This window comes from Lygodium microphyllum, chromosome 16 (genome assembly GCF_053477565.2).
Source record: "Lygodium microphyllum isolate KBCC chromosome 16, Lygodium_microphyllum_v1.1.10, whole genome shotgun sequence".
Classification (NCBI taxonomy): domain Eukaryota; kingdom Viridiplantae; phylum Streptophyta; class Polypodiopsida; order Schizaeales; family Lygodiaceae; genus Lygodium; species Lygodium microphyllum.
The window spans coordinates 92,779,539-92,793,362 of record NC_141150.1 but is presented as its reverse complement, the minus strand read 5'-3'; the positions used below and the strand labels follow the sequence as shown (position 1 = coordinate 92,793,362).

Sequence of the window (13,824 nt, the reverse complement as noted above, 5' to 3'; positions counted from 1 at the left end):
ATAATGTAGAAAGCCACCCAAATGATTGAGTTCACCCATCCTCAGCATGGGGTTGTTAGGACCTCCATCCACCACTTTCCATCCCATATACCTACAACTATCATGGGTGAACCCAAATGATTGGTCTACCCATCCTAAGCGTGGGGTTGTTAGGACCTCCATCCACCTGCTTTCCATCCCAAACAGTTAACAAAACTTAAGTTAGAGTTTTACAAGTAAACATAACTTCCTTAATTAGTATTTTAAATAAGGTTCCTTTGCACCAAATTGATTGAGTCTAGCAATCTTTCGCATGCAGTCAAACACACCTCCATCCATCTACTTTCTACCCAACAAACTTTAGTTATCTAATGGTTTATGCCACCATAGTGACTGACGAGTAAAGATGAGCTCTTGAATTACCTTATGTAGTCCATTACACATGTTTAGGGAAAATATTGGATCAAGGAGCATTTCCAATTGATGCATAACAAAGCTCAATGGTTTTTCACCTAATGGGATAGAGCCATAGTGGATCGGCCTACCTTTGATAGACTATATCAAGACAACTTCATCAAATTTGTTATAGCTTCATGATCCATTTGGCTAAAAAGCTTGGTGAGCATTAGTTAGAAAAGGATGTCCAATATAAAAACTTGATCCACATGCAAAATGCATGGGCTTTGTGGAGAAAGTGGAGGAGGAGCATTCACGGTGTACAAAAATTGACACTCTTGGAGTTAGAGCTAATTGGCCTACTTTCAATGGAATATATGAGGACTACTCCATTAAATTTGTTGTAGTGCCATGATCCATTGGGTAAAATACTTAGTAAACATTGGTGACAAAAGGATCTCCAAAAGAAAAACCCCATCCATGTGTAGAAAGCATGGACCGTTTGGAGAAAATAGAAGAGGAGGATTTGCAGTAGTGTGCAAAAGAAACACCCTTAGCAAGTTTGAACTTAATACTCTAGAAGACTATTATGAACAAGTTTTCCCCCAAAAGATAGAATTAGAAAAGCATTTGGGATACCCTTTATGCAAGAGAGTGGAAGAGAATATCTATCACTTGTTTGTGGATTGCCATGAAGTGAGATGGTTGTAGAAAAAGCAACGTCTCGGATGAATGTGGGTGGATTTGTAGACAATATCAATGTCAATACAATTTTGCTTAGAGATGCTTACACTTTGGATAAAGAGTCACTCAAGATTTGGAATTAGTTGAAAGCCATAGTTTTTAGGTTGGTTTGGAAATTCAAGGTGAGAAATTCTATAAGATAAATTTTCCTTTCACATCATTGTAAGAGGATATCGATAGGCTTAGCAACGAAGCTTTTCATTACCTCGATGGGAGTTGGGAAATCTACTTGAGTTTATAAGGTTGTGTGAGAGAAACTTAAGGAAATTAATGGCTCTCTTTTTTGAGTCTCAACCTATGGCTATAAGAAGAAAATTTCCCTTAAAAAGTTGGCACACAAACCATTGGTCAACCAAAATTATTTTGCTACTCTAAAGGAGGAAGAAAACTTATTCGATGATAGTTGTGATCTCTTCTAAGGCCCCAAATTGCCATTTAAAATGCACAGCCATCACCTGGAATGTGTGTGGCCTGTGTTCTCAACAAAGGAAAGAAGTATGTTTTGCCCTCTTGAGAAAGAGGAAACTTGATTTCGTTGCCCTATAGGAAACAAAGCTTAGGAGTAAAGAAGCCAAAGACTTGCAATTTTAGGGATACAAAGTACTTGATGATTGCTTAGGTCAAGGTAGAAGAGGAACAATTATACTCATCTACAAGCGATTCAACTCCAAACAACTATGGGCAAAAGGGAATGGCAATGGCATTGCAGTAATAATAGAGTTGGATAATATTGAAGTGGATTTACTCTCAATTTATGCTCCAAACTCCTTAGCTAAACACACCCCACTGTGCGATGACCTTCAACATGTAATATGCATCAAGAATACAACCTTGCTGATGGGTGATTGGAATATGATTGTAGATGAAAAGGATAGATCTCACAGGAAGGGTAATCTCATGCAAATCAAAAAAGAAAGATGGAGTCAATTGGCAAATAGGCATGATTTCTTAGATATGGTTGAGATTGATAGCAACTTTAGCTATACCTGGCATAATAAACAAATAGGCTAGAAGTGGAGAGCAGCTTGTTTAGATAGAGTCTATTTAACATAAGGGCGTTGGTGGATTGCTCCAAACTCGAAGTACAGGCTATTGATAAGCATTATGTCTTCAAACCATCTCCCAGTGCTATGTACACTGAGAATCCCCTTACCAGGACAGATAATAAGCTCGGGCCCTCCCCTACTTAGATTCAATGTCTCATTCCTAAAAGACCCTACCTTTGTGCATGAGCTAGCTATGACGCAGAGTAGGGAAACAAAGGGGAAAGCATGACCAATTGATGCATGGCAAAGAGCTATTTGAAAGGTTACCTAGATTGCTAAAAGGAAAGGGAGGGAGGAGGCAAGGTCTAGATGGACTTTAGAGGTTCAAGGGGTGAAGTGTAGAAAATCCATCTTGTATTGTCTTGAATTACTTCCCAATGATGTAATTATGCAACAAGTCCTCAAAGAATTAAAAATCTATTTGGATGCTCTTGAGAGAGTTAGGGTGTCGAAGCAGCCAAGGTGCAACCTAAAGGCAAATGGCTACTGACGGGAGATGCACCAAATAAGTTTTTCTTAGAGGCCTTGTGAAAGTCAAAAGATAGAGGGAATCCATAACAATGATTGAGGATGAAAATGGTAACATATTGAAGGATATAGAGGGAATATTGAAGGCATTTATTGATCACTTTGGCTTTTGTAGGTAGATCATTGGAGAAAGACAATAGTTATAATGAGAGGTTGGAAATTTTCATGGTTGTGGAACCTACCTTGATTCCCCAAGATGAAGTTCACTTATTGGAGTGATGCTAAGTTAAAGCATGTAGTACTCAAAATGAAGCATATGAAATCCTGAGGCCTTGATGGGATCCGTGCAAAAATCTTTCAAGTACTATTGGATACTTGTGGAGATGATGTTATCTGGTTGCTTAATCACATAAAAAGTAGGGGCTACTTTCCCAAGGATCTAAACATAAGGCTAATCAAATTAATCAAAAAGGCTATTGACAGCTTGAAGCTTACCCAATAAAGACCCTCCATTATGCTCAACACTATTTATAAAATTATGGCAAAAGAAATGGCTAATAGAATTACTGAAATTTTCTTGTCCTTGAGTGTAACAATCAAGAGATCTATGTTTGAGAACTTATTGAAACATTGAAATCTTTCCATGGACCAAGCCTTAGCTAGTGGGTCAGATTTTGTGACCAAGAAAAAGACCCAGTAATTTTTACTACTTTATTTGCACAAATATTATTGATCTATGTTGCATCTTCACCATTAAACAAAACCTCCCTTTTTTAATTGAGCAGGATGCGGTACCACATCCTCAAATGGTCCCTCCAGGGCGTTGAGAGGTTGTGAAGCGTCGAGGCGAGGAGGCAGAGTCCTCAAGAAGAGTAGAGACTCATGAGGACGATAACAGCCCTCTTCAAATGCCCCATCAAGTTTTGGAGGAAGAGATTTTGGACAACATGGCGCATGATTTATTTTCCCATGAGGTTCGGGGGGAGGGCGCCACTAGAGAGACAGATGACCCACTACACATAGCGTCGAGGGATTTCATATTGGGGGTCATGAAGGCCATGGGTTTTGGGAGGGGCTTTCTTAGGATGACTTCAACTCTTTTCTCCAATGCTTCTGCCTTAGTGAGTATAGATGGTGTCTTCTCCAAACCTTTCAGTCTCTCTAGGTCAATAAGACAAGGATGTCCCATCTCTCCCCTTCTTTTTGTAATTATCATAGATCCATTGCTTAGGAATCTTGAGAAGAAAATGCAGTTAGGACTAATCAGGGGGTTGCCTTCAGATGATTCCTCTTGTTTTTTGACACAATTTTTTGCAAATGACAATTCTAATATAGTGAGAGCAGATCAAGGATCTATCAATAACCTAATGGAGACCTACTCTCAGTTCTATGACATGTCTAGCTCCAAAATTAATAGACCTAAAACAAAGCTGATCCCCTTGACTTTGGGAGAGCTTGAGCAATGGCTAAAAGACTTGGTTTTTAAGCTGTATGGCCCAAGCTAGACCTTCAGGTAGCTTGGTTGCCTCATGGGATTGGCAATTAACATGAAGCAAAGAGCAACATGGCTAGAGAACAAAGTTAAGGAAAAGGTGGAATAATGGAGGTCCAAGCCCCTCTCCTTTGGGGGCAAATTGGTGGTAATCAAGGTCTTCTTAGCATCCCTATTCGTTTACCTTTCTATGATATTATGCTTTAGCTCTATCTTTTGGAAGAATGTAGAGCATGAGATGGCAGCCATCTTATGGAGCAAGGAATCTTGTAGTGGTTGGAGGCCTATTGAATGGGAGGAGATCACAACACCAAAGGAAGAGGGTGGATTGAGAATTTCCAAGCTTAAACTTCAAGCTCGTGCTTTGCTGTTCTTTGTTGAGAAATGACTGGATGGCAAACAACCATGGGCCATCTTGAGATGAGATCGTGGCTAAGCAAAGTTAAGATGAAGGGTGACTCTCCTCTAACATTAAGGTGGTTTGATGTACTCCTTAGATGACAAAAGATTAAAATTGCTAATTCTGAAGTGGCACAAGCAATTGCAAATACTTGGATTGACATCATTAGTAATGCTAAATGGATTGGTTTAAATGACAAGAGGTGTCCCTTTGCTTATGAATCACCCATGCTGCTTTGGAAGGAAAAGCCATAACTAGCTAAGAAGATCATGAGAAAAGGTATTAACCTATCGGTTGATATTTGGGACAACAAATCTACGGAGTTTCTAACTGAAGAGGAGCTGAAGGCAAAGTACTTGTTGGTTGAGGAAGAGTTAAGATGTATGATGGAATTGATTCAAAAAAAGAGTGAAAATCAGCCCATTGCTAAGACTAAATTCTAAACAAATTTTACTAAACTCCTTGCTGTCTCGTCTCAGGGAAGCCTCTTTGGAAGTGTAGGAGGACCAAGGACTACTTCCCTAAGAATCGACACTTTATTCGAAATTTGGCACAGACACGGGCCAAGAGATTTCCAAGGGCCAAATTCAAAACTTGAAAATGAAGGGTGAGGGCAGTGTTGCATGATACATCCTCTACTTGGGTCACTTTGATGAATAAGTTGTCCACAGAAGATTGACTTAACAAAGTATTCAAGACGTCCCCAATCTGCTCTTTGTGCGAGAGGGAAAATGAAGGCATGGTGCATCTATTTTGGGAGTGCATGCAAATTAGGGAGATATAGAAGCAGGTTCAGAGGTGGATGAATGAAGCTGGATTTGACTCTATGATTAACCTCAAAGTTGCCATATTTGGTGACCAAGCAGGTTTCGAGGTGGATGAATGAAGCTGGATTTGACTCTATGATTAACCTCAAAATTTCCATCTTTGGTGACCAAGCACAATTTAATGAGGAATCTCATTGCATCTGCAATGTTCTCAGAGGTTTAATTGTGGGCTAGATTTGGAAAGAAGGGAATGATAGGGTCTATAGTAGTAAAATGCCACTTGAAGCAATTGGCAGACAATTGGATGGAGCTTTGTTCATGAATATTACAGTTTTTTAGAATGGTTAGGAGCAAGGGTCACTCCTTCACAGTTGCATGTGCGCGCCTTAGGGAAATTGAAGTGTAATGCCTCTGCGCCCACAACACCCTTAGTGCTTAGTGATGAAGGGGTTTTTGTAATCTATTCATGCTAATAGATTTTCGCATTATAAAGAAAAGCTTCCATTTTGGACTAGTTTTCTTCTTAGCGGCCGATAATTAACATAGGTACGGAATCGGATTTGTAATTTCACGAAGTCTTTTTTTTCTTATTATTTGAATAAATATTGTAGAGAATATGAACATTGGTGCGGACTTGACTATTGAGAAGAAGAAGAAGAATCCGAAAGAAGCAGCAGCAGCAGCAGAAGAATGGGGAGATCCAGACGTGCGTACAAGAAATCGAAGCCCAAGGTTCGCGTCGGTTTGCCAAGCCGGAAGCCGTTCAAGCTGAACCCTGCGACTCCCTTACCTGCTGCAGCCATCCAAAGCAGGTAGGCCTCTTCGAATAGTTGCAAGAGTTCTGCCCTAATCCTGCTAGGAATCTTCAATTTTCCTTTCCAAAAAAGATATTCTGTGTATCACCGTGAAGTATCCTTGCTTGTTGTTTTCCCTACTCATTAAACAGTGGTGAGTGGGACGAGAAAGCCAGCTTGCTCAGGAACTATCGGTCTCTTGGCCTCGTCAACAACCCTAATTTCCTTGGCGCCCGCTCCAGCAGCAGGGAGACCGTGCAATCCCAGTGCCTGCAGGTTCCCAGTGGTTGTGAGGATATGCCGGATGACAACGGCAGTGATCTCGAGACTGATGGTATGTCACATGTCACATGTACATCTTTTCCAGATTGCATACTGATTTATATCACAGGTTGATTGAGAATGGCCACCAAAGATAGTACAGTTCCTTTTAAAAAAGCATAGTTTAGGTTTGTTATGCTTTCCAGGAGAATTGAGATGTCCGCTGAAGTGCCCTAGCAATGCCATTGTGAAGCGTCGAGTGGTCCTTTAAGTCCTGCATGCTTTCATTCTTTTATCACTATGATCATGATCTATGTTTTTTATCATAATTGGATCATCAGTAAGGTCAGAATCCTTGTGATCAATGCTAGGGTGAAGCCTCGACTGATTGCTTTAGTCCTACATATGCCCATCATTTCGTGACCATCATCACCATTCATATCATCTATATAATTGATTGCTTTTGGATATAGATAGTAATCTCTGCCTTTTAGTAAAAGTAGGATGAGCACCCTGATAGAAAAGCAAAGCAAAAATGGTGATCTATAGAGGAGTGGATGCTTCCAGGCATGATGGTGATATGATATTACAAGGCAAATGAGAGTGTATGCAAGCAAGAAGCTGAAGTCTGAGATAAATTCAAAGTGCCTCTTTATTTAGGCAAGAAGCAAGTGATTAGAGAGATCCATTTTACGGTTTCTTAGGTTTGTTTTTCATTCATCCAACATCTCCATTGATCGTGTCTTGCTATGAGCAGATTATCTCCACCTCCTTTTCAAGATGAAAAGTGGCCGTGCCATATGTCCTAGTACTAACTCTTTTACACTAAAAGTTTATAAATCATTTTCCCTTGCAAAAGTAACGTGCACTTCTACTATTGTGATATATGACTTGAACTAGTGTATGGCCATTCCTAAATGGCCTTTTAGCACAAATAGTGCCATTAGGGTGTATGAATAGTCCAATTTAAAATGGTTTAATTGCTTGTGTCGATAATAGCATAGTTCTCTTCAACTTTCAAGTAGGCCACAGTTTTATAATGTGGAGCTTCTAGATTATTTGTGCTAGTTTATGGCTGACTAACATTTCTTGTGCTGGCCGACTTGTATCTACTGGTGCCAAATTGCTGGTGACTAGTTTATGATTTGGGCCTACATATAGGCGAGATGCTCCCTCCAATCACTTTAGTATTCACCTACATGCAAGTCTTGTTTGACAGAGTGAGTTGGTGCTCATGCCCACACAACTAGTGCCTCACTATTGTTCTATGTCTCTTGTGTTGGTATACGGATTCCATTTCGTGAGCATTTACTTTTTGAGTTCTTTTGCAACGTTTTTCTTTTTTTGTAGTAGTTCCTATATTTTTACAGCTTCTATTATATTGGATGAAGTATACTTAGATTTGGCTCTAATCTCCTTCAATTTCCAATACCTTTTACTATCAATGACCAGCAAGCCTTGAATTTGTTTTTCCCCTTGATCTAAACAAGGTATTGGCCTCTAATTGACCCTTGGATGTCCAAAGAACTCCAAATCCAATTGGAATGGCTGGTCTCTTGAAATCTTTGGCAATTCTAGGATTCCAGCTATTGATTCCGAGTACTAAGCCTTCGATTTCTTGGCATGGGATCCAAGGCGGTTGCTAAAACCCTAAATTTTGCTGTACGTTAGGGTTTTATAGTAGAAAAAGCTCTTGATGTCCACCATTAATGGCCGAATCTAGATGAGAATGGCTGAGATCTACTGGGAATTGCCGAGAAATGAAGTATGTTGAGGTGAGAGAAAAATCTAAGATTTGTGACTTGAAATGGCTGAAATTCGTTGTCGCTTGATTTATGGCAGCATTAAATGCTGTCGCAAGCTGCCAAAAGAGTCTAGGATGTTGTCGCCCAGCCTTAAATGTTGACACCAGCTGTTAGGGCTGCTTGGGGAAATTGTTGCATGCAATCCTTGAGCCTTTTGGTGGCTGCCATAGGTCAAAATCACCTCATGGCTAGCCAAAATCTGCTCCAAATAGGTGTCTGCAGCAATAATAGTTTCTTCTCTCTTGATCTCTCTCCCTCTCTCACAGCCTCCACAATGTGGAAATGAACCTCCAGTAGCCTCCAATAGCCTTTTCTTCACTCGCATAGATAAGTTTTGCCAAGTGGCAGCCCTCAAAAGCCATTTAATTAAATTTTAGAATTAATAGTTTTAAAATTCAAATCCAACCCTTGTTCTGCCCCATAAATTAAATGTGCCCATTCACAATTAAATTGGCTAGGCCATTTTGACTCCCAAGTGGTCTTGAGTATTAATAGCCCCCTTGAATTGATGTTGATTAATTAATTAATGCCTCGGGTCTTGGGCTCTTCATTTTGACTTAATAGACTTACACATCACATATGTGCCATACATGTGCACAACTTAATTAATGTCTAAGCTAGATGCTAAGCAAAGCATAAAAAATATGTCCTCATGATATCTACTGCCACTTTTTACAGTTGGTGATTTCCTTTGCCTTGTTTGTTGTGATCGATCTCCCCTTAAATCTTTGGGTTTTGTGTACATTAGTTTGTATTTTTCGCTTTTGCTCTATTGTATGGCTGAGACGACCTAATTCACTGTTCTATTGTTGCATTTAATGCTTGATCTGCTTGTGTTTTTGTGACAAGCATCCTCCTTTCTACAAGGTTGGATATTTATATTTTTAGACTCTTTTCTTTGTTTGGTGGTTGCTAATTCTGAGTTTGATCTTCCCAGGTTGCATTTTGTCTATTCTCACTTGTTTGATCTTTATGTAGGAGTTGTTTTGTGATTAGTTGGTATAGACATTGTGTGTGAACTCTTGTACTTTTTTGGGCCATACTCTCTCTCTCTCTCTCTCTCTCTCTCTCTCTCTCTCTCTCTCTCTCTCTCCCCCTTTTTCTTCATGTTCACTTCCTATTCTCTACAATGGTACTTCCTTGTTGTTCAACTAATGATAAGCTTAAAGGTTTTGATTATCTCGCTTGGAGTGCCGTAATGGAAGCATCGCTTGTGAAAGAGTGCTTGTAGCGTGTTGTTTTAGGAGCTATTATGCGTCCCGAGATGCTAGATCCTATTCCACTAGATTGGGATTGCGACAACTATGAGGAAGCATTTTACTTGGGAGTCAGATGATACCCTTGCTTATTTTGCTTTTCTCAAGTGTATTTCTAAGGAGGTCCTTTTGATGGTTACCTCTTGTAGGACAACTTCAGATATTTTGGAAGAAGCTATAGATGTTGTACATGGCTTCGTCCACCGTGTGAGTTTTGACTTTGTATGGTTAGCTTCATACTATGAAGTTTGATCCTAATGATACAATTGAGTTGTTTCTGTTTCAGGTTACATAGGTAACAGATTAGCTCCAATACCTATAGCCCGCCCTTCTTGAAGCTCATTTTGTGGGGATTGTGCTTTGTAAGCTTCCTCTAGAGTTTGATGGAGTTGCCAATCATTTTACAGGCTTAGACATCGTTCCCCCTATTAGCTTTACTTATATATCCTCCATGTTGCTTGAGCATGAGACGTCTTTATGGTTTTAGGGGATGCTTCCATCTTGATATGTTGGCCAACAAGAGGCTTTTGTGGCTTTAGAGGGGGGTGATGGGAAGAAGTTGAAGGCCGAATTTTATTACTATGGTAAGAATGGACATCTTTGCAAGGGTTGTAAGGAACGAGTGGTGCTGCAAAAGAAGAGGAGAAGAAGAAAAAGCAAGATATGGACTTTGGCAACAAGTTTTTGACATTTGTTCTCATTTGATTCCAATTCGCCTTCGACAAAGGCAAATACCAAGGCACAGAAGGGCTCATTGTCGGCAGTAAAGGGGAAGGTTATAGTAGCCCCCTCTGCTGCCTTCTAGTTTTGGTGATGTCATTTCTCACCACTCTCTAGTGCCAGAGAGAGAATGTGAGGGTGGTAGAGGTGGGGCAACTAGGCTATCTATATTTTTCCATACAGGTGCAAAGTACCTAAAAAGGGGCTTCCCTTTCGCAACAATGAAGTTTGGTAAGTTTTGAGATCCTCTGTAAAGAAGAGAAGCTGAGAGGAGAGAGAGAATGAGTAGAAGAGAGAGGAAGAGAGGAAGAAGAGAGAGAGAGGCTAGGAGAGGAGAGAGAAAGACAAGAAAGGAGGAACAAGGATGGAGGAAGCCATAGAATTTGAAGGAGAAGGTGAAGAGTCAGTTTTGATTATACTTGGATGTCTTAAACTGGGTCTCTTGCACCTTTTAAACCCCGGCCAGTGTGATTGAGTATCTAACCCCTAGTTCCTGTAGGTCTCACTTGCTATACTCCATCTTGACCTTGGAAGCTTTTGCCCTAAAAAACAAAAGATAGCTAGAGGGACTTATCAGAGTAGCTAGTGAGTGGGGCTGTAGAGTACTACTCTGATCAGCATTACAATGAGAAGATTTGATGGTTGAGGGGCACGTATCCAAGGAGAATTTGGATACAAGGCAAGGTATAGCTGACATGCATGCTGTGGGCATGGTTGCAAGGGAATAGTGCCACCGATTCATTTTAATTGAGGGCATGAAGACTATGGACAACATGCTGTCCAATACAGGCATGTTGAGCTAAATCTGCCATAACTTTTGATGGGTTGCTCCAAATGGGATGTGCCGCATGTCAAAACAAAGCTTATGACGAGCATTTTGAGCCCATGTATAAAATATATGGTTGTCATTAATGCATGTATAAAATTGTTTTAAAACAATGTGCAGTTTGCAAGTAGTGTGGATCCGATAGGGGCTGTAGAAATGATGGGCTAGCTTGTTATTTCTACCCTCCTTGAGAGTGGAGTAGTGAAACTAGACACTTTCAATAGAACCAACTCCTCTTCTTGGAGTTCCAAATGCCTTCTTCTCTCATGAGCATAAAGCTCCATATGATTTTGTGCTTTTTGAAAATTTTGCTTTGCATTGTTGAAGCGGGGCCTGTATGCGCTCTAACTTCTTTTTACTCTGGGGGTTGATCTTATCATTGAATAGGACCATAGGGAGGGGAACCTTATACCCATATAGTGCCTTAAAAGGAAAAACCCCAATGCTAGAGTGTGTGGAGTTGTTATATGCAAATTCAGCCAAGTGGAGCCATATATCCCAACTATGTTGTACATCATGGCAAAAGTGCCTTAGGTAGGTCTCAAGCCATTTATTTACCCTCTCGGTCTGACCATTAGTTTGTGGGTGGTATGTAGTGGATGGAGCAAGCTTGGTACCCATAGATGTGAAAATGGCTTGTCAAAAGTTGCTCATAAACTTATCATCTCTATCATGCACTATGGTTTGCAGTAACCCATGCAATTTAAACACATGCTCTATAAATTGAGTGGCCACGTGAGGTGTAGTATATTGAGTTTTAGTGGGAATAAAGTGGGCAGCCTTAGTGAGTTAGTCAACTATCATATATATATTGTTCCATCCTTTCTTGGTGACCGGCATGCCGATAATGGAATCCATTGTGATATATGTCCATTTCCCTTCAAGAATAGACAGGGGCTGTAAGAGATGAGCTAGTCTAAGTGTGTTGTCCTTATTCTGTTGGCATGGGATATAGTTGGCCACAAAATTCTTGACATCCCTCCATAGGCCCTTCCAGTAAAAGCTCTTGGCAATCCTATTATATGTTTTGAAAACACCCAAATGACCAACAGTGCGGCAAGAATGCATCTCTTCCACGATCTTCCGTGTGAAGGGAGAAGGGTGGGGGATGACAATCTTGCCATGGGACCATATAAGGCCATTTTTGAGATTGGGAGTTTTCATCCATTATCCCATACTGTAATGTCTGAAATATGTGGCTGAATTTCTCATTCGGCAAATAGGCCTCTTGAAGCTTCTCAATCCAATCACTATGCAACTCTGAAATGGAAGATACTATACCCACATCCATGATAGTGAATTAGCCAGTATATTGTCTTTACCCCTAGTGTGAGAGATGTCAAAAGCATAATTTTGCAAAGTTGTCACCCATCTTCTCTGCTTAGGAGTCAAAGTAGACTGAGTCAGGAAGTACTGAGGACGCGATGGTTGCTCTTTAGTCTTAACCGGCTACTGTATAGGTAATGGTGTCATTTCTTAACAGCATGAAGGATGGCTAACATCTCCTAGTTATAAACATTCATTTGCATTTCCTTTCCATTAAGCTTATGGCTCTTGAAAACAATCACACCATGCTCTTGTAGTAAGACAACACCAATACCTTGACTACTAGTATCACACTGAATGGTAAACTCTTTCGAGAAGTCAAGGCATACAAGGATAGGGATTGGAGTAAGCATTTCTTTCAACCGGTCAAAGCTGCGATCAGCAATAGCATTCCAAAAAAATGATTCTTTCTTTACCTGATTTGTCAAAGGTGCTACAATGGTGGCATAATACTTGATGGAACGTCTATAAAATGAAGAGAGACCAGGGAAACTACGTAGTGAGGTGATGTTGAATGGCGTGGGCTAGTCCTTAATACATTGCACTTTTTTGGGGTTAGCTTGGATGCCATTTTCACTAACAATGTGCCCCAAGTACTCCACTAAGGTCTGCATGAAGATGCACTTTCTTTTCTTAGCAAATAGCCTATGCTCTCTCAAGACATTAAATACCTCTTTGACATGTGCTAAGTGCTCCTCTTGTGATCTCTTGTAAATGAGAATGTCATCAAAGGAAGGGGTGTAAGATTTTATTCATGAGGCTTTGAAATGTGACGGGGCATTAGTCAATCCAAAAAGCATCATCACCCTCTCGCATATGTATCTGATGATATTTGGAGCACATATCAATCTTAGTGAAATACTGTGCCCCTTTCAACTCATCCAACAAGTCATCAATCCTTGGGATAGGACAATCGTTCTTGATTGTGATCTTATTCAAGTCCCTGTAGTTAATGCACATGTGGAAAGAGCCGTCTTTCTTTTTGACTAGCAGAACTGGAGATGCATAGGTTGAGGAACTCGGTTCAATAAACCCCATCTCAAGTAATTCTTTGACTTGCTTTGCAATTCCTTTGCGTTCACACTTGGAGAGTCTATAAGGTGGCTTGTTCACTGGTTTAGAATGGGGTTCTAGATCAAGTGGGTGGTCCACATGCCTCTTAGGGGGAAGGGTTGTAGGCATTTGAAATAAGTCATCATACTCCTTTAGTAAGGCTTTCAAAGTTGAATTCTTAGATACTTTTGAGGGCTGATCGAAGTTTTTCTTATTCAAGTGCAAGTCAAAGATCTTTGAGCATTTCTTAAACTCCCTTTTGAGTTGCTTTGCTGTAATTAGCTGAAAATCAGCATTATCACGGACTTCCTCTAAGTGGATGAGCTGTCTATGCATCATAAAGCCATGTAGAGCTCAGAGAAGTCTAGAGTAATTTTACCCAAGTGTTTCAGCCAATCAACCCAAGACAACGTCAATGGGGCCCATGTCTAATGCAATTAGATTAATTGATGCCACATAGTTTTCAGCCAAGCATAGGGAAACCTTGGAGC

The 13,824-nt window shown here is 40.3% G+C and overlaps 1 protein-coding gene across 3 annotated transcripts in view; it reads left to right on the top strand.

The window, feature by feature from the left end:
- The first annotated feature begins 5,914 nt into the window (after nucleotides 1-5,914).
- Nucleotides 5,915-13,824, top strand: part of LOC148023125 (nucleolar-like protein) — a 28,427-nt gene continuing 20,517 nt past the window's right edge. Inside the window, exons 1-2 of one of the 3 annotated variants that reach the window (XM_087696122.1) lie at nucleotides 5,915-6,104; nucleotides 6,263-6,420. In XM_087696122.1, coding sequence (XP_087552248.1) covers nucleotides 5,983-6,104; nucleotides 6,263-6,420 — 280 coding nt within the window. In that variant the 5' untranslated portion in view covers nucleotides 5,915-5,982. Of the gene's footprint in view, nucleotides 6,105-6,238; nucleotides 6,421-13,824 lie in introns of all 3 variants that reach the window. The other 2 variants (XM_087696121.1, XM_087696120.1) reach the window with 2 other exon arrangements.